The following is a 25,200-nucleotide window of genomic DNA, read 5'->3' as shown; positions in this document are numbered from 1 at the left end:
GGACACTAAGAAAATAATAAAACAGACGTCACTCAGAACAGACTTTTAAGATGAGTGAGCATGTATTTTTTCCTATGAGCCTTTCTATAAGAATATAAATTAATTACCGTTGTTTGTGAAGAAATATATCAATTTAAGAAAGATAAAAATGGGTTGTGATTAATAAATATAGAACATCCCATAAGATAATATTATAAAGTTCCAAATGTCATAATATATGTTATGGAATAATATTTAACATGTAACATAATAGTCTGTAGTTGTCTTCGCTGTGATGTTGTTTAGTCTGATATCGTGCCTTTGGTTAATCTCTAAGTAGTGCCAAAATATGTATTATTTTTTCTATTTTTAGGAAATGAATATTTAAATATTGCACAAAATGAACGATTTTATTAAACAGTGGTAAAATTGATAAAATTAATATTTAGATGTGCTAACAGTTTTACACAATTTAATTTATACGGCACTAAATGGGAGTAACCCAACTGAATATTTAAAAAGGTATGTACCTCTTAAGCATTACAATTAATATACATAGTAAATTGATAAGGATTTTTATGCGGTTTTTAGTACCTTACTCATGTTTCCGTTGTAATATTATCAATTTCCACTAGGCACTTACTCAGAGTTCACTGTTAGTTAGTCAACTAATCAAACAATTGTTATCATTTAATTAGTAAATATAAGTCGTTAAATTGCTTATCAGTTAGCAAGCAATTATTGTCAATGTACAAGTCTGCATCTTTTCAGAGCAAAGTATAAGATGGTTGTGATGAAGCAATCTGGAGTAATTTAGCAGATTATTTTGTTTAAGTCACTAAACTATGCTGAAAAAGCAGAGATGCCTAGGGACATTTTAAGTGACAGTCTGGCGGTGCTGCGGATTGTGGAGGTAGATTTTTAAGTTATTTGCCTAGCTTAGGATAATAATAGATTTTTATTTTTTAATAAATTTTATGTATGATAGGTTTTTCTATTAGTTATTGTATTTTCAACAGGAATTTATTAAATTAAACTTTGTTATTTTTTGTAACTTTTTATTGTTTTGTATTTTGTCTTATATAGAAAAGAATGTATTCATATGTAAATCTTGCTTGATATAGTTCTAATTATACATATCTGTGCATTTGCGAAGTCTTTTAGTTAAAACATGATATGTTATTATGACAATCCGCTTATATGTTACATTCTACTCAGTGATTTCATCTGCTAAGAAAAATAGAAAAAAAGCTAGACATAAATATGCATAACTTGAAGTTAGAATGGACACTCTTCAAGCTTATTTCAATAAATAAATAATAGTTTGGCAAAAGCGAATTTAATGCTACCTGTAAAATGTTAAAATTCTGCTGTCAGCTAAAATGTTGGTTTATCTATCAACCTTGTTATGTGCATAGGCAATAAGTAATGTAGATGTATTGATTTGATAATGTGTACATATTGCTATCTAATAATAAATATCTAAAATGTGATGGAGTTTTGTAGGATAAGACATGTTCTTTTAAATTTCGCATTTCAAATATTCTACATTGTATTTTTAAGTGAAATGTAATTTATTAAAATTATTTGATTATATCATACATTTTTTTGCTATATTTTTACCACCTCAAATACATCACACATGTGCAGGTCATGTCCGCCATGCTTATATTTTTTATATGGTTTCAGCATGAAGATGAAGAAAGTTGGCCACTTGAGGAAAAGCCAGCTTGTAAACAAGGCACGGCTAAGAACACGGTAAACGGATCAAAATCTGCAAATGATGATTGTGCCTGTTATTATAATTATGGGTGAGCAGGTTTTTTAAGGCATACATTACATTCAGATTTTTATTTACTAATAAAATAAATTAACAAAAATTTTTGTTGCCTTTGACGACACTTTGCGGATAATTAAACATACAAACAAGCGTTTTAATGCCATCTGTAAATAAGACCGAAAACAATAGTTTAAAGCATAAATTCATTCATTTCAGTCTTCGCGATTCAGTTGCAAGCCGGCAAAACGATCCACTATACCACTATAAAACCAGCAGTCTCCCTGCAGCAGCAACTATTAGCCATTGGGATAACTTGGTTTGCTCAGCTATGCAGATATCGCCGGAAGATATAGCCAATCAGCTCTCTATACATGATTTGGTTTGTTTCAAAGCTATACGTCCTGAAGAACTGATAACGTGCGGCTGGACGAAATCGAATAAAGCGACAGTCGCACCAAATGTTGTTGCCTTTACTAAACGTTTTAATAGGGTGAGTTTTTTTTATTTTCCTCTGCTGTACTTATGAAAACCTACTCGAATTGAATTTTGTTCACCTTGATTTTTATGTACAGTCACGACGATCCTTAATAGGACCAATTTTTTCATCTAGGTAAACAAGTACACTTATGAACGTCAAAAAAATTAAATTAATTGTAAATTTACATCAACTACCAGTTATCAAGTCAAGGGCGTAGAGCGGGCAAAAACGTTAACTTTGTAATGTCTCTTTTTATTAAATAAAAAAAAAAGTTTATTTTGGAACGTATCAAGGTATCACTTATTTCACGTCATTAAATTTGAACCTGTAGGCATCCCTACTCATCGGCAAAGAAGACAGAGAGTATAGGTATTGACAGTTATGGATTATATTATGATTTTTAATGCTTATTTATTTCCACATATAGGTAAGTTTTTGGACTGTTCAAGAAATCTTAAATGGCCAAGCGCCGAAATCGCGAGCTGAAACGTTGGCTCACTTCATTAAAGTCGCTAAGAAACTTTACGATCTGAATAATTTACATTCGCTCTTCGCTGTCATATCAGCTTTACACAGCGCTAGTATATACAGGTGAGGATAAATGTATGAGGTTTACAAAATTCAGACTTGTGCTTTAAGAAGTGAATGATTTTTATTCTTAACTAAAATGAAAACATTTTGTTCATCGCAAGATTTGATTTTCATTCACTCAAAACATGTTAGGAAAAGGCAGATTTTAAAGAAACCAAATACCATCTCGTCATGTAAGAAAATTGGGTCTGTATTTAGGGTGTTCTTGTGCAAGTCTCTGTTTTGTTGATTCAACATGAAACTTTTCGTTGTACTTATGGGCTTATGATACTGGTCAGTTATTAAGACTAAGGATTTGAGTAATGAGTAGATACATATAGTATAAATATTAAATACGACTATTATTTGACATGAGGTGTATTTTACAAAAATGTATTTATCTGAGGAATATCCTTAAAGCTGTTATTACAAAATGAATGTGATATCTTATTTACCAAATTTAAGGTTGACAAAAACGTGGTCTTGCCTATCGAAAAAAGACCGTCAGCAATTCGATCGTATGGCCGAGCTATTTGGCGAAAAGGACAACTGGACGGCCCTTCGGAAATACATGCACTCGATACGACTTCCCTGTATTCCCCATCTTGGTAAGTTTTCAAAATATGTGTTACGTATGTACGTATATCAAGGCACTTATTATCCATATCTTCCACATTTATCCTTATTACATCAACAATTGAATGTTATGGCACTTTGAAAAAAGAAGTGGTTTCAACATCAACAGAAATATTTATTTTTCAAGATGCGAAGAGCACAATAAAGGTAGCATGTAATAGAAGTGAATATACACCTACAATTTAATAATAATTGTTGTTGTGAAGTAAATCAGCCTTGTGCTTGTCACATCACGCGAAATCGCACTATCTGAAAGTTGATATAAATACGTATGCTTAACTACTCCTCATAAACTTAGAATTTATCGTTTTATGATAGATAACTAATAAATAAAAATTGACTTTATTCGAGTACCACTATTTAGTTCAGTAAATTAAGTACTCGACCTCCGATGGAGTGAAGACCTCCTTCAATTTTTTCCATCCACTCCACAAGTTCTCTTTCATCTCATTTCAACATTATTTATCATTAATTATACAAGCCCTCTGATAAATATTGAGTATTTACTCCTGAAAAATATTATTTGTATAAGGTTATTTTTGTGGAGGGAAATGTGTAAGTTTTGATTCACAAAAATTGAAATAGCCCCTAATTTGCTAAAGCCTAGACGTTGTATATTTTTATCAATCTTATTTTAAGTTGCAAACAATGTACAAATAATAAATAAATATGTGTATTCACAAAATATTTTATAGGCTGCGAGTAATTGGTATGTTGAACATACAACTTGGAGAATTAAATATTAATATAGCGAAGAGTTTGTTTCAATTTGTATTTTCAAAATACTGCCAAGGTAGACTTAAAAAGGCTTTGTTTACATTTAATTTGAACATTGACCAAGCGCTGACTCGGCTGATGCGGTTGTCCTACTTTTATAGTTGAAGATGCGCGATACACAAACAGCTCACGAGAATGATATTATAAGAGTATGAATAAGTATATGAAATAGTAAATAAAGTGTAATTTTCATCAATCATCTTAATAAATAAATCAATCAGATTCGAATATTGCTCTCTTATTAATTATTCGGGAAAATCCCACTACCTTGGTCTTTGATACTCTGATCCGACCCGTCTGTTGACCTCTCTTAGTGCAGACATTGCGTTTACAATTATATGTTAACTACTTATGGCATATAGATCTGTAGGCTTGTTCGGTATTCTACTTATACTTCTACACAAATACTCCTGACACTTTTACATCCTTTTTTTTTGGCTCCCTGCTCAGAATTTAAATGTTTCATTATAAGGTTTTCAGTTTTTATTTGAGGAAACATAAGACGAATACAATCTACTATTCCAGGTATCTTCCTCACAGATTTAGTATATATCGACATGGCTCATCCCCTCCACCTGGGCTCCCCTCACCGAGAAACCAAAATGGGGGTTGTCCTTGAAACAGTGCAGAGGTACCAGAAATCGGAATATGATATAAAGCCAGTGCCACACGTAGCAGACTTTCTTAACAGCGTTCGCTATATTGAGGAGCTCCAAAAGTTCTTAGAGGATGACCAATATAAGTGAGTATTATACATATTTCATAAATTAAATCTACTGTATTTCATTGTATAACAAACAAAATATATTTTTCTTTTTCAGATTGTCCTTAAAACTGGAACCGCCATCTCCCGTCGGAAGTTGCTCTGGCTCGAAAGAGTCTGTTAAGGAAGTTTCAGCCCAGGGGACAAACCTGTTCACTCTGTCTCCATCACATAGACTTGGATCAGGATCCCTGAGAATACAGGGGACGTATAACCAAGGGAAGTTTGTTCCAACACATAGGAAAAGCCGATCTCTTGGATCTAAGTAAGTTTACTTTGCACAAAGATTGTTTATTTGAAAATAATATCGTTGCTGAATGTATAAAAACTTATGAATATATTGACGTATTGAGTATTGGACTCAGGCATTGAGAGTGTCCATGGGTGACAGTTTTTAAACAACTATCTTTATATGAAGCACCTCAGCGAGAAAAGATACTAGTGCGCCTCCGACGGTGTCGACTGTTCTTAAGGACTATGTATTTGGTAATTTGAGCGAGTGATTAATGAGCAAGGTATATGGTAAAATTATGTTTCACAGATAATTTCATAGACTGTTTTGTCTGCTCTTTTATCATTTGAGTGTGTAATGAAGTGACTTACTCATTAAGGATAAAAGTGCTTTTATATACATTTGTTTTCGATATAGACATAATGTCTTATGACAGTTTTTGTATAGCGATGTTGTTTTATGCCGCCCAGCCCCGTCAATTTCGTTTATCTATTCGAAGGGTAAGAATTTAAGACTGCTATGTCTCATATCACATACCACTTTTTTTCATATCATTATGTGTAATAATGTGTTTATATATTTATGCGACCACTTTCCTTGGCAAATATCTCTTTGATTACCTTAGCTACTGTTTACACTTAAAATATTTTAATACTTTATTAAAATATATATTGGCATCAAGATATATTTGGCCAATGGTCTTCTTCGGGATGTTTACATAGAGAATTAACGTTTTGGAGGTATTAAGAGTGGTTTTTAAAATATTTATGAATATTGTATAGTTTCATTCATACTTTAGTACATAATATGATAGGACTGTAAAATTAGAAATGTGTGTTTGAAAACTAACTCTTTATATGTTCAATGTAAGGTACCCGAGACATAATCATAGTATTGAAGTAAGAAGTTTGTTGAGAATGGTCACTAAGCCCAACAGTTTTCCTGATTAATATAAAATATTAACCTTCAAATATAAGTAGTAAAGAAATATTTCTTCACAATCTACTTCTACTAAGAATTTCTACATGTGTTTAAAAGCGAAAGTGATAACAGGTAAGGTAATCTTCTTTATTTTGGCCGATAGAGGTAAATTTAAATTCATCTACTGAACCACTTAAAATAAGACTTGATTTCACTGCGCCTTACACAAAATTGTGATGATAAATTTTGATATTACTAAATCAGGAAACCTGACGGGCAAAATATTGACTGCTTTGATCTTAAAATTCAAACATGTCTAAAAATATTAACACGACAACTATCGAATAGGTTTCGAAGCGCGAGCTTGCCAAGAAATTTTCACAAGGTCAATTTTGGTGTTGGGTGAGTCGACTATAGTATTCGCCTGTGCATTGGTGTCGTTAAAGAAGGGATAAGTGCCTTAATTTTTCTATAGGCGATTGTGTGATGAGCATAATTATTACAAGTGAAGCAAAAATTGTTTATTACTAAAAACTTAAATTCTGTTAATTATAAAAAATAATATGTATTTCAATTGTCCTTATTATTAACTATCAGTCATGCCAGTGTAAAATGGAAATAATTCGAATGCTGTATATGATAATTATTACATTATTTCCTTAAATTTTTGTTAAATTTACTAGTATATAAATAAGTACTATACAGCTTATAGCAGCAATTTTGAGAATTTCGTATAAACTAAAGTACCGTACAGGAGATCTCTTTTCATCTTAACGTAAATACAATTTTATAGAAAGAGACGAAAGAAAAAGAGTATATATAGGATGGAACTTCGTGTATTTGTAATTCTTATAATTGTCCTTATCACACAACGGATTTTAGTTGGCACTCTATCACTCTTTAATAAATAAATAGCATGCTTCTAGTCTGTGAAGAGAATGGAATTGTCTTTTTAGTAGTTAGCCGCTTTTATTAATGGAATAATATTGACTTGAGGATTAGCTTTTTAGGAAATGTTTGGCTACACGGGGGTTTACGAGACACGGCACAAACAATAATGTAATATAAAATTATTGCTATTTGCGTTATGTTTTATATATATTATATTGCTTTTAGAGCTTTTCAATTACAATTAAATCAAAAAAGTAATTTGAAAAAAAATTAAGTAAACTTTATAAAAGGATTAAATCAACAGTAGCATAGAAATTTGTCAAAGTTGTTTATTTAAATAATATGGTTATGTCTTGAAATATTCTATAATTCAAATGCATGCATCACTTTCAAGTATCTGTATTGCATTCGTTTTATTAAGCTCATATTAGCTATTTCCACACTAATACATATTACTGGTTGTAATCACTTTTCTTGAACGATACAGGAAGCAACTGGGCTTGATGTAAAATTGCATAGCACCATTCGATTATATTTTATTTGTAACGAATAATCTAACATAATACTGGCCCGTTTTTTAATAATTTAATTCTTTTCATTAAGAATCATTTTTAAAATTTATTTTCATTTGAATTTTCATTTTCATTAGTTCCTTTAGATATCTTAAGTGTAATTGTTAACATATTCGCAGTTAAAAGCTAATCATGCACAGTAAAATTGCGATTCACTTTAGTACAAAATATTTTCTATGCAGTATCTAATCGCAAAAAATATTTTTTGTTTTTTTGTTTGTTTCAGGCTTATTTTAAACTTTTTTTTATACTAATTAAATATTTATAAACATATTACTTATGATAATTTACACAATTTTAATGTAATAAAACGGCTAAAACGAATTTCAACTTAATTATTTCATTGTAAAATAGGGGCAAAACTGAAGTCATTACAATTCACGAGATTTACCGCGTAGGCACCGGTTATTCCACAGTTGTATTTGAATTGAATACAAAATATTAGACTCCCAAATTAAAAAAAGGTCTATATATATTTTTATATCAACCAAATTGAAAGCTTCTGAAGTTTCTAATTATGCAAAACATTATTACAAAAACTACATTTTCTAGCTGTATTGTCTAATTATCACCGAACGCCTAAACCGCTTAGCATATATATACCAATTTTCTCTGTTTTTGCTATATTTATATTTCATTAAATTGTTGAACGAGAGACGCTTCAGGGTAAACCTGTTACAACATTGTAACGCCCGCTGTATTATATTACTAAGCAGAAGTTAACTAATTTATATTTGCAGCATATTCGGCAAGGGACAACATGAAGATAAGAATGGCAAAACGCCGGCTGGATCGGTTAATTTACTCGATGACACATTATTAGAATCTCCGAGCTCTGTTGTTGCTAAAATATCGGAGTCTTTACCCTTTAGGTTAGCTATATTTTATATTTAACCTATTTTAAATGTAGGGGATATGCTTATTTTTCATATTACGAAACGTCTACTAAACAGGATATTATCAGATATAAATCAATAAATCAGAGACGCTACAACCTTTTTAAGCCTGACACTCAGATTTCTGTATTTGATTTAAGATTATTTGTCAATCTATAGGTAAGTAGGTGATCAGGCTGTGCCTGACACATGCCGTTTTTTTGGGTGTAAGGCATGCCTTCACCGAAAGAAAGTCCATTGGTGTACAGTGGGGGGCAACGAAATTATTATTACATTACATATATAGTGGTTCCCGGAAGATATAGATAACATAATATCGTTAAATTAAAAGTTCAAATCATAATTAAAAGGCCGGCAACGCACTCGAGAGCCCTCTGGCATAGAGAGTGTCCATGGGCGGCGGTATCACTTAACATCAGATGAGCCTCCTGCCCGTTTGCCCCCTGTTCTATAAAAAAAAGAGTGATTAATAAAAAAGAGTGACAGTCTAATAAACCTATGATTATATATTTTATTATTGTGGTGAAGTACCAGTTTTTAGGGTTTATATTCGGTGGGATGATAAGTTCGTAGGCTACCATTGATCATAAATTTGATTTCATTATCAAATATAGTAGTTGAACACGAGACGCTTCTCACTTCGATAGCTAAACAACGATTAAAATTACACATCGTTTTAGGGAAGACTGACATTTTAACTTTTTTTTAATATAGTAAATACAGTAAACCTGTATGGGAATGCAATTATAAACATTACACTCGTTTTTAGTGATCCGTCAACATCAGAGCCATTTGGATGCGATTTCCAAAGCTACGTACGACGCAAAACGTTAGTAAAAGAGGGAAGGAAGATATCTCTGTCCTCTTGGCAAAGATATTGGCTGCAAATCACGGCAAATATACTAATTTTCTACGCGTCTAAGTCGTTTAAAGGGTAATTATGCGTTTATCTTATAGTTTAGTTTTCACTTTCACTTTCTTATAGTGTTTATGATCATAATGACCAAATAAGCATTAACGATTTAAAAATGTTTAATTTATTGGTGAAATAAATTAGATTAAATTTTTTCCAAATTGATGTGTTCCTGATTGAAAAAATCTGATTGAGTATCAATTCAACGTGCTTAGAATGTTTATTTTTATTTTACAGAACGTGTCGCACGGATTTTAGTAAGGATAAATGTAAAGTGTTAACCCTTCACGCGGGATGGAGGGCGATGTGGGTGGAAAATGATGCCAGCGATGGGTTTCAACTCCTCGATAGGAATGCCCATACAATATACAAGTTCAAGTAAGTGTCAGGTTTAAATTCTAAGTAAGTAGTTATATGTTATAAGTATACAGTTTGGTTTTTACGTCCTAAAAAGAAATTAAAGCCACTCATGGCCACTAATGGCCACTTCAATACACCTAATAAACAACCATAAAGATTTTAACAAGAATTAGTAAAAATGTCGGTCAGGTTGAGCGAACTTCTCGTAGAACAATTTTTTGCAACTGATGACCTAGCTAAGTTAATAGCTATCTAACCCCTAGTTGCGTTTGATTTACGACTTTTTGGCCACCCTATATTTAATGTATAACTAGTGAAATTATGCGAATGTTTTCACGAATTGAGTACGTCGGTAGTATACGTTGATATACTTTTGAGGTACTCTATTCGTGAAATATTTTATCATTAGGAATGTCATGTAGTGTGTCACTTACTCGGTAATATATTTTTTTTCTAGAAAACACTGGATATCTGTAGTTAATCAATTTAATAGGTTTTATAGGTTTTCTTTTTTTTCTACATGAAACATTTAAAAATTTTATAGCAAGAATTACGCATCAGATCTAACGTAGATCTGTTTCTCTTCTTCTGATTTTTTAAATTATAAAACAGTTGTTTTATGTACTAATTCTATATTTATTTTCACAGGACTGGTTCTGAAGCGACAGCGAAACAGTGGGTATCTCGAATTAATAATGTGACGGACAATATGGTCCAGCCTTTACCTGCGAATCTTATGTCATTTGAATAGCATACGTACTACTTTAGTGCTTTATAGGCATATAGCGTTTGGCATAATATTGCCTTAAAACAATTTATTTTATACGACAGGTTAAGAGGTGCTTTATCAAATGAAAATTTCAACTAATCATTATTTTTATTTTATTTATAACTTGAATCTTTTGATTAGAAAGCTGCTTATTACAGGATTGACTAATTGATATTCACGACTGGTTATATTTAGTCATGAGATCAATTTTCATTTTTGTTTAGGTTTTGGAATATTTCAGCTAGATTTAGAGTTTATATGAACTATGAGGCTTAGTTAGGTTACGTAATCTCAGTTTGATATTTTATTAAATAAGTGGGATATAAGCTATGTTTGCACTGACAAGGTTAATTATTGCTAAAACAAATGATAGAAAGGGCAATCCAGCAAAGTAGAATGATAGAGAATAGCGCACTTAGAAATCGGCTGATAAATGATTCATCTTTAAATTTGCTTTTAAAACTATGAGTATAAAATGTTTGTTTGGCTAGTTGTGGCTATGCAGCCCTGTCAGTGTGAACTACTTTATTTTTAAGTATGATATCTAGTTCCGACTAAATGCGTTAGACGGCGTTATCTCATATTAACGACTGAGTGTGTGATTTTTTATTATTGCTATATTTTGATGTTCTTGCCAAGGAAATTTAGAGTAAGTAAAAATACGTTTACACTGTAGTCTAAGAAAAAAATAGGCTGACACCCAGGCAACGATATAAATTTTGCCGAAGTACACGATATCACTGAACAAATAACAAAAATAAGGCAAATTCATTAAAAACATTCACTATCACAATTTAAAGATACACATCTTTAAACAAAGCAGCCGTTATTGTCAATACTGTTTTAAAAGCCTGAATAATATTGAACGAAATAAAATCTCAAGAATAGTCTGGTGCCTTCTGCAGTTTATTTACGTTACCGATTATTGTTTTTTTCTTCTTTTATATTAGTTTAAGTCAGTAGCATAGATTTTGTTTATTTATGTTAAAAGAACACTTTCAATAATACGGAGAGAAGATTTCTGACTAAACTAACCTAAATATGTAAACCATTTTCTTGTGCTTACAAATCTAATCAGTAAAATATAACCTATACTATTTATTTAGTATAGGTTATCAGATCAAATATACTTTTGTGGTACTAAGTCAATTCCGTATTATTGAAATCGCACAGATGGCAACGCTTTCAAGGATACTAAAACCATGACTGTCCGCCATTCAGTTAAACGAAATATGTGTGTGTATAAACGTCTTACAGTAAATGTGGTTCTCTAAAAATCTTAGGAATTTTCTCTAATCGCATTCCATTCAAAGATATGGTTTATAGTTAAAAAATTGACCATTTATATATATTCATATATAAGAAGTGGTGTTAAAATCATTGAAAAGAAAGTCAATATTAGTTATGTGAACTATAAAATGATCGGGTTTATTGTAGTTTAGGCTCAAAATGTTATCCCTGAAAGCGTCCATCGATTCACTTGTTTTATTTTTATTTTGTTACGTTAATGTTTATTGTGCTAAGAATTTTCTATTAAGTTAAATTTATATTTTTTTATCTCTTTGTAATAAGAGAAAATTTATGTTTAATTTAATAGAAATCAATACTCATGAATAAATCGTGTATTTTTGTACCGATTCTTTGTTTTATTACCTTTATTTTAATTTTATTTAAGCTTTGCATGGTGGATGTATTAGCCACTTTTATTATTTCCGCTTACATATTCGTTTTATTCAGTTTCTTCAGAAAATAAATTAAGAGTATATTCAAAAAGATTCCAGAACTGCCAGACGTAGTGTTTTCATTAGTAAACTACAGATGTTAATAGCCTATTACTTTCCTAATTCTGGTCCGACTAACGAAGTTATGCCGATCACGACGCTCATATACAATTTCTCAATTTCATGGAAGTGGTAAGACAGGTCGAAGGAAGGAATCTTCACAAATTCTTCCTGCACACCTTTAGCACTTAGTGTAGTTAACACATAACAACACTGTGTCGTTTATTTGCTTTGTCAAATCAAAGCCCATATTTTAGATTTATCAAACCTTTTTTTCTGTATGAGGTTTGTCATATTTGACAGATGGGACAAGAGACCTTGCGCAATAGTGCGCATTCGCAGACAGGTGTGGCGTTTATCGGTAGATTTGAATTTTAACCTGATTTTCGTGAAGCAATATTACTAGAACTTGAAAGGTTTAAAGAAATTTAGTTATTATAACTTCGTATGTAAGAATGCATGTAAACTTTAAGTTACCGTACCAAATCCCTTCTTTAATAAAGAACAAGGCTCGATCTTTGAATTTATGGGCGTATCCCGGATTTAAGTCGTTCAACTCAATCTTTGCTACAATATGATCCTCAATCGACCGATAATCTCCTTTCTGCAAGAATAAACTAAAAAAAGTGCCTGTAAGTAAAATCATTTTTAGCATGTACCTATGTGAATTAGTCACAATTGCCTGAACATGTATCGAAGATTCTTTATTCGTAAATAGAAATATACAGTTAGGGAGAGTTAAATAACAGTAATAACACAAAATTAGCTTTTTAGCATATACGGGTTATGTACAGGTGTATATACACATAGTTACTAATATCTAAATAATTAAGTGGGGTAGAACACAGCTTACTTATTACTTTTTAAATAATTGATCGCCCGTATCGACGCTAGGTCTTCTGAACCCAACGCACGCCAACCATCGGATGAATCATGCAAATTTATTGAGTTACTTTTATGTCAAAATACGTCAGTAGGGCAAACTAAATTAGAAGCCAAAAGCGTCACAGAGACGACTTTAGTCAAGTCTAGCCTATATATTGTCGAATTGGTTCAGTAACCTAGTTTCGTGTGACATAGGTGACCTAATATGACACATTGACCCGCGCAAACATAGCTTCAATTTAGGGCTTTGTCGCTACGGACCTGAAAGCTTAGAGCAAATTAATTGCTACATTGACCTCTCAGCTCTTTGTAAAGTACCCGGAAACTTATTACGGAAAGCTGTTTTATTTGTAGTTTGGTAGTGGTCTAGCGGGTAACCGTAAAAAAACAAAGAAAATACGAGCATGTTAGACCTAAAAATTACAGCGTGTGTCGGGTACAAATATTATATTTACTTGTTTCCATATTATAATCTCTATATGAAATGAAAACAAGTAAAATCTATACCTAAGTACTATTAAAATACTTAGGTATATATATTTTTTGCTTTCGTTATAATAATGCGGCCCTCTGCATTTCAATAGTCGTAGCGACGGCTTAATCTTAGGATAGGTCGGGAAATGCTATATGTAGTAAAAACAGGGTGACGTGTTTCACTACATAACATACCTACTTAGGTAATTAACGTAGTTAATAAATTTTAATCATCCAGATATGCCATTTTAGAATTTGTAGAATTATTCATCGGACATTAAAGGTTTCTTATAATTCGAATATAATATTGTTTGTCTTCAAATATGAGAAGTAACAGGAGTGGTTGTTGCGAGTTGTATATGTTTCAATAACAAAAAAAATCATATATTCTCAAGTAGCCTGCCATGCTAGACTGTGAACTAATAAAAAAACTTGATTTTAGTGACGTAATTAAAATACAAAATTACTTAACTGAGGATTAAGTTGTTTTGCTGTTAATGCTGTGTGGTTGTGTTTTCACGTCCATATTTCAGATTACTTTCAAAATCGTAAAAGCAATAATATTAGATTGTAAGTGTATTTACATATCTTCAATGTAAAAAGTATTTACAATTTCGCACGTACTATTATTAAATAAGCTTACAGTGAAAATGTGGCTTTTCACTAATTACTTATAAGAGTGCAGTATCAGTTTTTAATACGATATTTATTTTAGTATGAAACACTAAAACCTCAAATAGGTATTACAATACATTTATTTTAACAATATGTTGATAGAAGTTTTTCACAAAGTACAATATTTTTAATAGCGATAACGGTAGTTGATTTGATTACAATCACACAAATTATGAATGGGCATAAGTGGCTTTAAGTGGATTGTGAGCTCGGGGTTTAATCTTAAATTATTAAGACACCCATTACACTTATAATTAAGTTCCTGCTTTAATGCATTCGTTGGCTGCAGCTTCAACTGTCATGTTTTAAATTAAAAGTTAAGTCAAGATTAAAATAAGTGCACCTTAGACCTAATTGAAATCTTTATGCCTTAATGCCTAATTAATTATTAATCTAATACTACAAACAAGTTAATGGACGACTTTGTGCATGGCTTTGAAGATTTTATTTAAATGCAAAACATGTATTGTCTTCTTTATAGTTTTAATCAGACGATTCTCTGTCCAAACGGTTTTTAATTTATTACTGTATGTACAAATTATAGTCATGTTATTTGCAAGTTTAATCACATTTATGTAACCTCAATACGCCAAAACCTATTTATACTGTCGTAGCAGTATCTAATATGTCTTATTAATGTGAGTGTACTATTATTATTAGTGCTAGTATACTAGTGGAAGCGTTTCATTTGTTGTATTTATTATCAGTTGAAAGAGACATGCACATTACCACATAATTCTTCTACCTACTAACCCCACTAAACATGATGCAATTGCAAAAAGTTTCGTGCTGTACCTTTTAAAATAAATTTACCATCCCTAGTCTATCACTTTAGTTTTAAACTCCATATTTACTGTATTAAAGTTCAATATATCCCGAGAGTCTGATGTATTTTTGTATTATATTTGTAAGTCTTTGGGAACAAGGTTGTAATTTGGGTATTGTTAATAAAATGTTTTAAAATTATTTATACATCCGTCTTCATTTGTTTGGGTTTTAAATCTAACTAAAATATTGTCTATAAAAACTTTACCAACTAAATTTTAATCGTCTCTTGATATTGATTTGGTACCCTGTTTTGCTCAACCTATACAGTGTTTTTTAGATATAATTATATTTTTAAATGTGTCTGTACTACATAGCTATATTATTCTGAAGTGATTCCCAGTTCAATTTGTTCATTGTATTTGTACTGTATTATCGAACTAGTTATAAGTAAAGATGTCCTTATTATATAAGTATAAATATGCTTGTTTAAAATCATGAAATCTAAATACCTAAAGTTCTCGAACAATCATAATTAAAACATGCATCGCTTTCAAACGAATCGAATCCTCACATATATTTTACACTTTCATTTCTAAGAGCTTAAAATGAGCGCTTTAGAATATTTTTTAAATATTTGTTGACCTTTTTGATACTGAATTGGTGTTTCTATGCTTTAAGGGTGTAACACTGTGCTCTTGTGTTCAATAAATAAGTATGACTAAGTAATAGTTTTATTATTAACGTATGCTTGACCTTTATTAGAAAGGTAAGAATAAATGGTAATAAATGGTAAAGAATAATGGTTTTTGTGGAGAATAGACTTTGGCAAGAGTTCTCAAGGTGTTCAGATTTCGTAGCGCTGTCGTAGAGCGACACGCCATTTGCTACGTTTTATGTTTACATTCTATCTAATTTGTCCCACTTCATTTGTTAAGTTTGAAGAAAAAAACATCTTATGTTAACCATTTTGTCGTCAATGTCAAGGCGATAAGGATAATCGGTTTAGTGACCTAATTGACGAGATTTAAGTGATAAAAAATAAGTGAATCGATCTTTGAAATAGGTGGGGTAGATGCGCGCGCGGGACCGCATTGCCGCGCGGGTACAGTTGTGGGAAAGAGGCTCATGAGCAAAGACGCTCGACCCGAAAAGCCTACTTCTTCGCGCCAAACCACGGCCGACGTCAGTGAGTGTACGCTAGAGTTAAATATACGTATTCGTGTGTTGTAAATATATGTTTGTAAGTTGTAAGAGTTTTTATTCTGTTCTATGTAGTTTTTTTATTTAATGTTCTTTACGCGAACCTGACGTATATAAATCTTTCTTTATTTGTCTCAGTTTGCTGTATTGGTTAATGATGGGTATTGATTTGCGTTAAACATACAAATCTTTCGTGACGTCGTCTGTGGTTCAAAAATGAATGAAAAATAAGAACTTGCCACAGAATAAATAGATTGTATAGCAATTTCTTTGAGAGTTTACAGAGAGTAAAATGAAGTATCTTGTAAAGTAAAGGTATGTTCACATAGAGATTTTTCAAATAAGGCTTTTGGTAAATTTGAGCAATAGTTGATCGATTAAATAAAATAGTGATTCGAATGTGAAACAAAAGTAAAACGATATTTATAAATAATAAATAGCGGAACTAATTATAATGTATGACTGATTTTGAATAACAATTAGTTTGCATGATGTAATTCCTAGTCATCGTCACGCCGAGTATTTGTTTCGATAACAGGAGTTTGTTTATTAGTTGGTTCATTTAAGTAATTCAGATATTAACTCAAAAACCACAATATTAATTTATTATTCGCAAAAGCGATGTCGATAGTTAAACTTTTTAAATATGAAAAGCTTATCCACAAGAAAATTGTGTTCCTATTAACTGGGTCAGTTTTCTTCTGTGTTGAAAGTGATGACTGTCATAGGGATTCAAAGCCCATGTCATGCGCTGAGCAATTCGAATCTACATGAGAATCACCACATGGCGGTATTTGTGCGTGTGTATTCAAAACAACGTGACAGAAGAAGGTGCGAATCACTTTATGTATTGATTCTGCGCTGGCCGACCTTCGACCGCCCGTTAGGTAGCACCGAGCTATTGTATAACCTTGACTCCTAAGTAAGACCACAGACTAACAGTCTGTAGTAATTTTACAATCTACGGGACCTAACGATGTTACGAATGTCAATCTACATATTCTAAAATTTTGCATTAATTTCATGTATTTCTTAAAGCTTGTGTATTCATTAATTTAAAATGAAGTAAATTGAATTAATTCGTAACATCACAAAGTGGATAAAAGCGTTAATTATAATTTTTTAACAAAACAGACAAACATAAAAATTTTATTACATTGTAGGGGTTTATTAAACCACAAGTTTCTGTGGCGACAGTGTGCGTACAGTGTACAGTGTGCGACAAACGCCGGTCGTTCGTCCCGCGCGCAATTAATATTAGCTACTGAATATGTTCAATTTCATAAACACTCCTTAACAAGGTAGCCGCACACGTGCACACCTAAAACATATAATATCTTTAACAAGCACCAATTTGTAGGACTTTTTATGAGTTTCAACGTATACGGGAAAACTGCTAATTCTCATAAAATAATTTACTTTTATTTCATATACAGGTATAGCATTAGAAATGCTGTCTAACAAAATATCCCTTACATAAACCACCCTATTTTTTTCCCAACACCCCCTTATTACACTAACCTAGTTCGTAAACTGTGAGCTTAATGTATTAGACACATACTGTCCTTAACCGCAACGGCATTTCGCGTTTCGCTTTCAAACAGAATACTTGAAATAATCTTCATTTATAAAAAAAAAATTGTGAGCCGTGGTTGTGTTAGTGAAAACATAAGGGAAATATGGATACTAGGTAATTACTAATTTTAGCGATATCTTACCTGTAAAAAATCATTTACAGCTTGACGTTTCTGTACTTTTAATTTTTTTAGGTTTTATATGCATACATAAAAAAGCTTTTAAGTTCAGTTTTTGAATGTCGATTAGTTTCTCGAAGTTCTTTACCTTTAATTTATTAACATTTTAAAGATTACTTATTGACGAGATTGCGGAAACAATTCAGTCAGAAGTGGGTTACCTTAATTTATTCTAATTGAGTCACTAGTTGATGAGAGGTGTGCTTAGTCTAATAGTTCAGTAGTTAATGTCTTAAATTTTGTAATGCTCTAATGGGTATTTCGTGCAGGTAAATATTGAGTATACAGTAAATCTAGATTGTGATTTCATACTGTATTAAGTCTAAGCCTTGTTTATCATAATAATAATAATAATAATAATAATAATAATAATAATAATAATAATAATAATAATAATAATAATAATAATAATAATAATAATAATAATAATAATAATAATAATAAGTCTTTATTCTTTTAAGTTAGTCTTTATTCATTTAAGTTGGTACATCTTTCTTTTCATAGTGTAAGATGTCTCATCATGTCTCCTTAAAAATCGAGGCTCGCATTTAGGTCACATGAGGTCACAAAAGAAGATAAAAAGTGGTGTTCATCCACTGTAAACCACATTTAACTACAAAAAACTGTACTGTCTTCGATGAGCTAAAATAAAATTTAATGGAGCACATTCACCTGCACCACAAAATTGCACCTGTCTTCTTCCTCCTTCAATAAAAACCTTGACTTTTGTTAAACATAGACAAAAGTACAACATGCTAGTAATTTTTTATTCCGATTAAAATTTTTCCTTTCTAAACTTCGGCAGTTTTCTCTCTGTTTGACCTCGGTCAGTCTACTATTTCAAGGAACCTGCGCAGTTGGATATAGCTATGACGTAAGCGAGTCTCGTTCCATGGGGTGAAGCCTAAACTGATACAACTTAATTAACTATGAAAACGGTATATGTACGTTCAATATCATATGTATGGTTTCAACTTTTTATATGGTATAGTTATTATATTATATTATCAATGATATATATATTGCAATAGATGAAATAAATCTATTCGCCCAACAAAACCCTATGGTGCCATTTCTCTGAGCCCAGTTATCAAAAAAGTTAATTAATTAATTAGTTAATTATCAAAATATAACATAAACTCTTTAATATAATAAATAAAGTTTATGTTATATTTTAATTTCACTTAGAAGTTTGAATAACAATAGAAAATGGCCTCGTATAGATGACTTTTGTGCTACAACTTTGTTATGAACGTAATTCCAGGTATTTCAGTAACTTTCCCTTTCAATACGCGATGCCAAAGAGTATATAAATATAAACTCTACTCGAGTAAGGATAGAAAAGATATTTTAAAATTACAAATTTATAGATTTAGTTACACGAGATAGGACATTTCAGACTGCTTTTATTTTTCTATTACCAATTTACTTGTTGTACCAATAAATTTACAATTCCGCTCAAAATTACATCACCGGAATCTTTATGTATTCATATTGTGGGAGGAGGTTTTTTAGCTTTGGGAAATGCCCTTAAATTAGATGTTCATTTATTGAATAATAAATTAACTATTTGTTTATGTGGTAAACATAGCCACATAATAGGTTTGGTAGGATAAGCCAAAAATCCTTCTGGCGCCCACATTTTATTTATTTAGGTTAATTTTAGTTATAAGATTAGTTTATGTTAATCATTATCCTTTTATAAATATGTCGTAATATGTGCCAATTTGTTTTATTGTTAATGTTATAAACCCATAACAACACTAACAGCTTAATAAGCTGAGGTGTGTGTATTTGGAGATCCAAGAAACAATCCAATCTATTTTTAAAAGAGTTTAAAGGGGATGCACTAATTTCACTTCCAGTCGGTCCCTACTCGGTTTGGAAGAAAGTTCTATAGGGATTTAGTATTATATTGAGTGGTCTTCAGCTTTAAAGAACTAACCCTCAAACGTGTATTTTCACTTAAAATAAAGAGCTTCTCAATTCCTGGAACATTATAGAGGCTAGTAAGGATGTTATGGTTTCAATGAGATATTTTCAGGCCACGTGCTTTCAGATGCTCATTATAAGATTCGTTTCAAGTCAAATCAAATCAAAATATCTTTATTCATATAGGTAAAAATATACACTTATGAACGTCAAGAAAAACAAATTAAATTAGTTGTAAATTTTCATTTACAACCAGTTCGCAAGTCAAGGGCGTTGTTGGGCTTGTTCCTGAGAGACCCCGTTTTTCGAAAAAATGTGTTAATTCTACGATGCTTCACCATTATGTGAAATTCGAGCCGTAGTGAGAAAGCTGGTAGCACCAGTAACATCATATATATAACTGTGCTATGAGCCGAGCTTGGATTTGCCTTGTAGGCAATTTTTTTAAATATTATTCGTATAGGTTTAGATTTCATCCCCGCCGTGCCATTAATATTGACATCGGTAAATCTATGAACAAGTTTTAATAAATTTTCTCCATAATAAAAATATAATAAGTTAATTAATAATAAAAAAATTAAAAACAAAGATTTGTTCTCTATCACCAGTTTGTTATTACATTTTGTTTTATTTATGAAATTAAATAAAGCTTACCAATTCTTATAATTCTAATTTATATAAAATTTATATCCTTATACTACAAGATGAAAAATGAAATGAAATTATATATAAGTACAATTGATTTAAATATAATAAGAAATATTTGTACGCAGGGAACCATGCCTAGTCGAGCAGTGAGTCGCGGTCCTATAATAATTGGAGAAGTCAGTATGGCTGACAATCCCTTTGCGACCTTTGAGTCGCTAACACAAGCCGGCATCATTGCGGTGATCGGAGTAGCTATCATCATATCCAACTTACTTATCATAATTGCCTTCCTTAATTTCAAAGGTGAGTCTTCGTCGTATGATTACTATCTACAGATTTCTGATAATTAAAATAACTTAATAAAAATATAACTTGTCAGTTATATTTTTGTGTGGTACAGTTATTTACTAACAATAGTCGATAGAAAAACGGTATAGATATTTGCTATCACAATTCTGCTTTCGATACCAGCTGAAAAATATTATACATTAAATTCTTACGACTACGTAACGTAAAATGTCATAATACAGTTTTAATGAATTGAGTAATCGATAGGAGGATTAATCTGAATTTTCAATGACTTCAGGTCTATCGAACGAGGTGATAAACTACTACTTGCTGTCCCTGGCGGTGGCGGACCTTCTGTGCGGTGTCTTCGTGGTGCCCCTCTCCATATACCCGGCCATCACCGGTCGCTGGATGTTCGGGGATCTGATGTGTCGGCTCGTCGGCTACCTTGAGGTCACTCTCTGGTCCATCTCAGTTTACACCTTCATGTGGATCTCGGTCGATCGTTACCTCGCCGTTAGGAAACCGCTCCGTTATGAGACGGTTAGTCTGACGGTATATATCATTTTCTTTATTACTCTTTCCTCACTATCGGTGATCTGGTTCTAATGACGTATCGGATGAGTAAGCTCGGTGTGTGCTAGTTCGCAATTAACGTAGAAGCTTCATTTAGATGCCTGAGGTCGGTCTCCTTTGATACCCTATTTGCGTTGTCCGTGGTTATTTCCATTTGCATGCGTTTGCATTCTGAGGAGAACATTCCAATGAGTACGTCGGTGGAGCATGGGTTTTGATTTCTCATAGTTAGAGTTCATCTTGCCAACATGTCACAAGAGCCAGAATGCCTTTGGATTTGAAACACGCTAAATTTTCTCGGTCAGTAAAAGTTTGTCCTTTGCTATTTTCAACATCAACTATATCCCTGTTATATACTCATAACCATTATACTTAGATAAAAATATAGTGTGTTTCTAGATTATAAGTAGATGCATGTATTATATTATATCTTAATCCGCCTTATTATAATGGATTCCATATTTTCAAATCTTTGCGCTAGTTGTAACTTCTAGATTTCGCAAACTATCTATCCTTATTTCAAAGTTTTCAATTCTATTATTACCATTAATTTACTGTCTACGTGCCGCTGATTAACAGCCGTCCATATAAAACGTTCTAAATTTCTTAAAAAATATGTATTTCAATACTAACATATTTAATTGGTGTCTTAAGATATTAAATTAAATATCAAATTAAAGTATATACCATGTAATATAGTAAATTCTTTATTTTAATATTGTTTTCAATTAGTAAAATTAATTAATCGTACGAATTGGCACTCGCGGTCAACACGGACGGCTACAGGTTCGACTTTATGTTCTATCTGTGAATAATTCTGCATACCTTACCTAGGTTCAAACGCGCACAAGAAGTCAGTGCTGGATGGTGTTTACGTGGATCTCAGCGGCTATGCTGTGCTGCCCTCCTCTTCTCGGTTACAAAAAGGATGCAAGTTTCGACAGTGAAACTCTGATTTGCATGCTGGACTGGGGAACTACTTATGCTTACACGGCAACTTTAGCCATGCTTATACTAGGGCCTAGCGTCATATCAATCGTCCATAACTATTGGTATATATTTGCCATGAAGAGAAAGCTTAACAGCGGAGTACCCATACACGACAAGGAGTACGCGACCGCTTTGGCAGAGAATTTAGCTAATCCCAGCCATTGGATGAGTTTTGTAATGGTCACCACGTTCTGGTTGAGTTGGGCCCCATACACTGGTATCAGGCTGTACGAGTATTTCACGGATCAAGAATTAAAGATGCCCATGTTACACTTCGGTATGGTATGGGTTGGAATACTTAACTCTTTTTGGAAGGTCATAATCCTCGTTTCCCTCAGCCCTCAGTTTCGTTTGGCGTTACGAATCTTATGTCTCACAGCCTGCTGCCGGTCGAAAGGTCGATTGCAGGCTGAGCTAGTAGGACTGGACAACGATGATTAGGAATTAATGGAGTGTTGTGTAGTGATGAGGACTGAGAAGTGCTATAAGCAATATTAGGTCGCTCAGGTGCGACCAGTCGGCTGTTGAGTAGGCTAGGATTGCCTGGTTAGGTTTCATCAGACGATCTTATATACGATTGAATTTTATCAATTTATTGACAATAATAATTAATTTTGTAACCTAATATTTTGATCATATCATATGTTGTTTGTCTCCGCCTTTAACACGACAATGTGTATGTGGTGAAATATGTTTTTTCAATTATAGTAGTACGTTTGAAGGTATAGTTGTGATAATTATAGAGTATGTACTTACCCCTTGGATGCGGTACAATTATTTATGTACTAGAGTTTTATATAGGAATAGTCAGCTACTCGTCGTAACATTTATTAAACATTAACCGAAAACGATAGTGGAAGGTGTATTTAAAACAGTTATACTGCCCATGTTCTGATACAGTGATTGATATTAGAAATATTTAAGTTTGTATTAAGATTGACCGATATATGATCGTACTCAAATGCCCAAAATGTAAATATAATAATAGTTCAAATATATTCTAATTATTTATCAGTATACAGCCGGTTCTAGGCAGATTAGAAACTGCCGTCTTATTTCTACAGTTTATTTTCATGACACATGTGCTACAGTTAATATTATACACATTCTACGTCTCTTGTTACTAGCAATGGAAGAAAACAACTACGTAGATTTATTATACATATTATAGAAGCAGTAATTTTCTTTATAAAATTACCACTACCACCCATTGCATTCACACTTTTTTATAAATCCGTTTACACCTCCATTCTGTACAATTGGACTACATAACATGTGCGTTAAGACAGCAGTTATTCAAATTATATTCAATTAGTCTAAAGTCGATTACCGTTAAAATTCTTAGAAAAAAATTATGTATGTATTTAGCAAAGCATTTCAAAGCAATTCATATCTGTAGTCCTCAATTAGTTTACACAGACGTGTGACAAAATATTCAGCTATTTAAATTTATAAAAAAGGATGGTATATTGTACTACATACTGTTTTACCACTTTATAGACTATTTCAGTGTTGTGTTAATTTCAAAAGTCTAAAGTAGTTACAATCAGACCCGTATGAGTTTTATCGTATTATGATTTCATCTGTTCAGTATTAATAACGTCATACTATAATATTAAAAATATTCAATATCCCATGAAGCTGGGATCTCAAAGTAAAAAAAATGTAAAAGGTTGATTTATTTTTTTATTTATGTGAACATTTGAGTAAATATGATTCCAGAAACTTATAAAAGGTAATCTTCTGAAGACTGTATAATTTATAGTTGTGATTTTTGTACATTAAACTGTTACTAGATACTTATGAATCGCTAAAAATAAAGTCATATGAATATTATAAGAATTATAATAGGCTTCATTTATAATAAACAAGGTAATTTGAAAGAAACTGTTTTAATTTTATTTTAGTTAGATCTTAGGTTCCATGGCCTCCCGGTTTCCTCACGATATTCCTTCACCTTACATTCAAACACTAATTGCGCTTATAGAAAGGAAACCGGATCTGAACCCACCATCGCATATTATACTTATTTACTTTGACTTATAATCCTCAACTCTATTTATAGGCAATTTTTAACATTACTATAAAATCAATCTATATGACAATAATTCATGTGTTAGGCAACTCTGAAAGTGATTGTAGTCTTTGCCATATGTATTTACTGATTATTAAATAAAGGAGCTTTATAATGTTTCAATATGCATTTACAGAGAGCCGTTGCGAAGATGCGGCAAGTAGCCAAACGGCAAGCGAGCAAAATAATCACTTTGGCGACAGGACTATATTTGTAGTATCTTAAATAATTAAAATAAAACGAATATTAATTGCAGAAACATATAATACACATATTGGTTCAATACACTATAACTATACTTTATTCCTACATTTGCGGCGTGCAATAATAATCTTAATGCGTCTGTAAATATATCTCATTACATGCATCAATTTTTTTGTTTTCACAACATTTATATCGTTGTCGGAGGCCTATCATGACGTCATCGTTCCTGTCAATAAGTGCTATTTCTAACCATGGACTAATTCAAAGCAGGCCAAAGGAATAATAACAAGTCTCAATCTAATCAGCGGTGATTTCAGAAACATGATAAACCAAAACCTCGTAATTCGTTTAAAACCCAGTAAAAATATTAACTTTAAAACAGTAGTATTATATGCTGTATTACGAGTAACCAGT

General features: G+C 31.9%; 2 protein-coding genes across 7 annotated transcripts; both read left to right on the top strand.

Annotated features, from left to right (window-relative positions):
• Nucleotides 1–257: 257 nt before the first annotated feature.
• LOC110995606 (ras-specific guanine nucleotide-releasing factor RalGPS1) lies at nucleotides 258–12,174 on the top strand. Of its 2 annotated transcripts, XM_022262860.2 has the most exons (13): nucleotides 258–501; nucleotides 751–892; nucleotides 1,669–1,790; nucleotides 1,976–2,249; nucleotides 2,665–2,828; nucleotides 3,273–3,415; nucleotides 4,746–4,962; nucleotides 5,042–5,248; nucleotides 6,485–6,538; nucleotides 8,340–8,471; nucleotides 9,265–9,429; nucleotides 9,646–9,786; nucleotides 10,417–12,174. In XM_022262860.2, the coding sequence occupies exons 2-13, from the start codon at nucleotides 842–844 to the stop codon at nucleotides 10,517–10,519; spliced, it is 1,773 nt and encodes a 590-aa protein (XP_022118552.1). In that variant the 5' UTR covers nucleotides 258–501; nucleotides 751–841; the 3' UTR covers nucleotides 10,520–12,174. The 2 variants fall into 2 exon arrangements, with proteins under 2 accessions (XP_022118552.1, XP_022118560.1); XM_022262868.2 differs by lacking the exon at nucleotides 6,485–6,538 and having other exon boundaries at nucleotides 260–501.
• Nucleotides 12,175–16,206: 4,032 nt separating this feature from the next.
• LOC110995526 (G-protein coupled receptor 52) lies at nucleotides 16,207–24,356 on the top strand. 5 transcript variants are annotated; one of them, XM_022262748.2, is made up of 4 exons: nucleotides 16,207–16,360; nucleotides 20,780–20,957; nucleotides 21,241–21,485; nucleotides 22,353–24,356. In XM_022262748.2, exons 1-4 carry the CDS (start codon nucleotides 16,355–16,357, stop codon nucleotides 22,947–22,949), a joined length of 1,026 nt encoding a protein of 341 aa, XP_022118440.1. In that variant the 5' UTR covers nucleotides 16,207–16,354; the 3' UTR covers nucleotides 22,950–24,356. The 5 variants fall into 5 exon arrangements, with proteins under 5 accessions (XP_022118440.1, XP_022118426.1, XP_045490215.1 ...); XM_022262734.2 differs by having other exon boundaries at nucleotides 16,209–16,360; nucleotides 21,241–21,497; XM_045634259.1 differs by having other exon boundaries at nucleotides 16,213–16,306; nucleotides 21,241–21,497.
• Nucleotides 24,357–25,200: the final 844 nt, after the last annotated feature.

The sequence above is a fragment of the Pieris rapae genome, chromosome Z, assembly GCF_905147795.1.
Source record: "Pieris rapae chromosome Z, ilPieRapa1.1, whole genome shotgun sequence".
NCBI lineage: Eukaryota > Metazoa > Arthropoda > Insecta > Lepidoptera > Pieridae > Pieris > Pieris rapae.
This window is presented reverse-complemented; position numbering and strand designations above follow the sequence as displayed.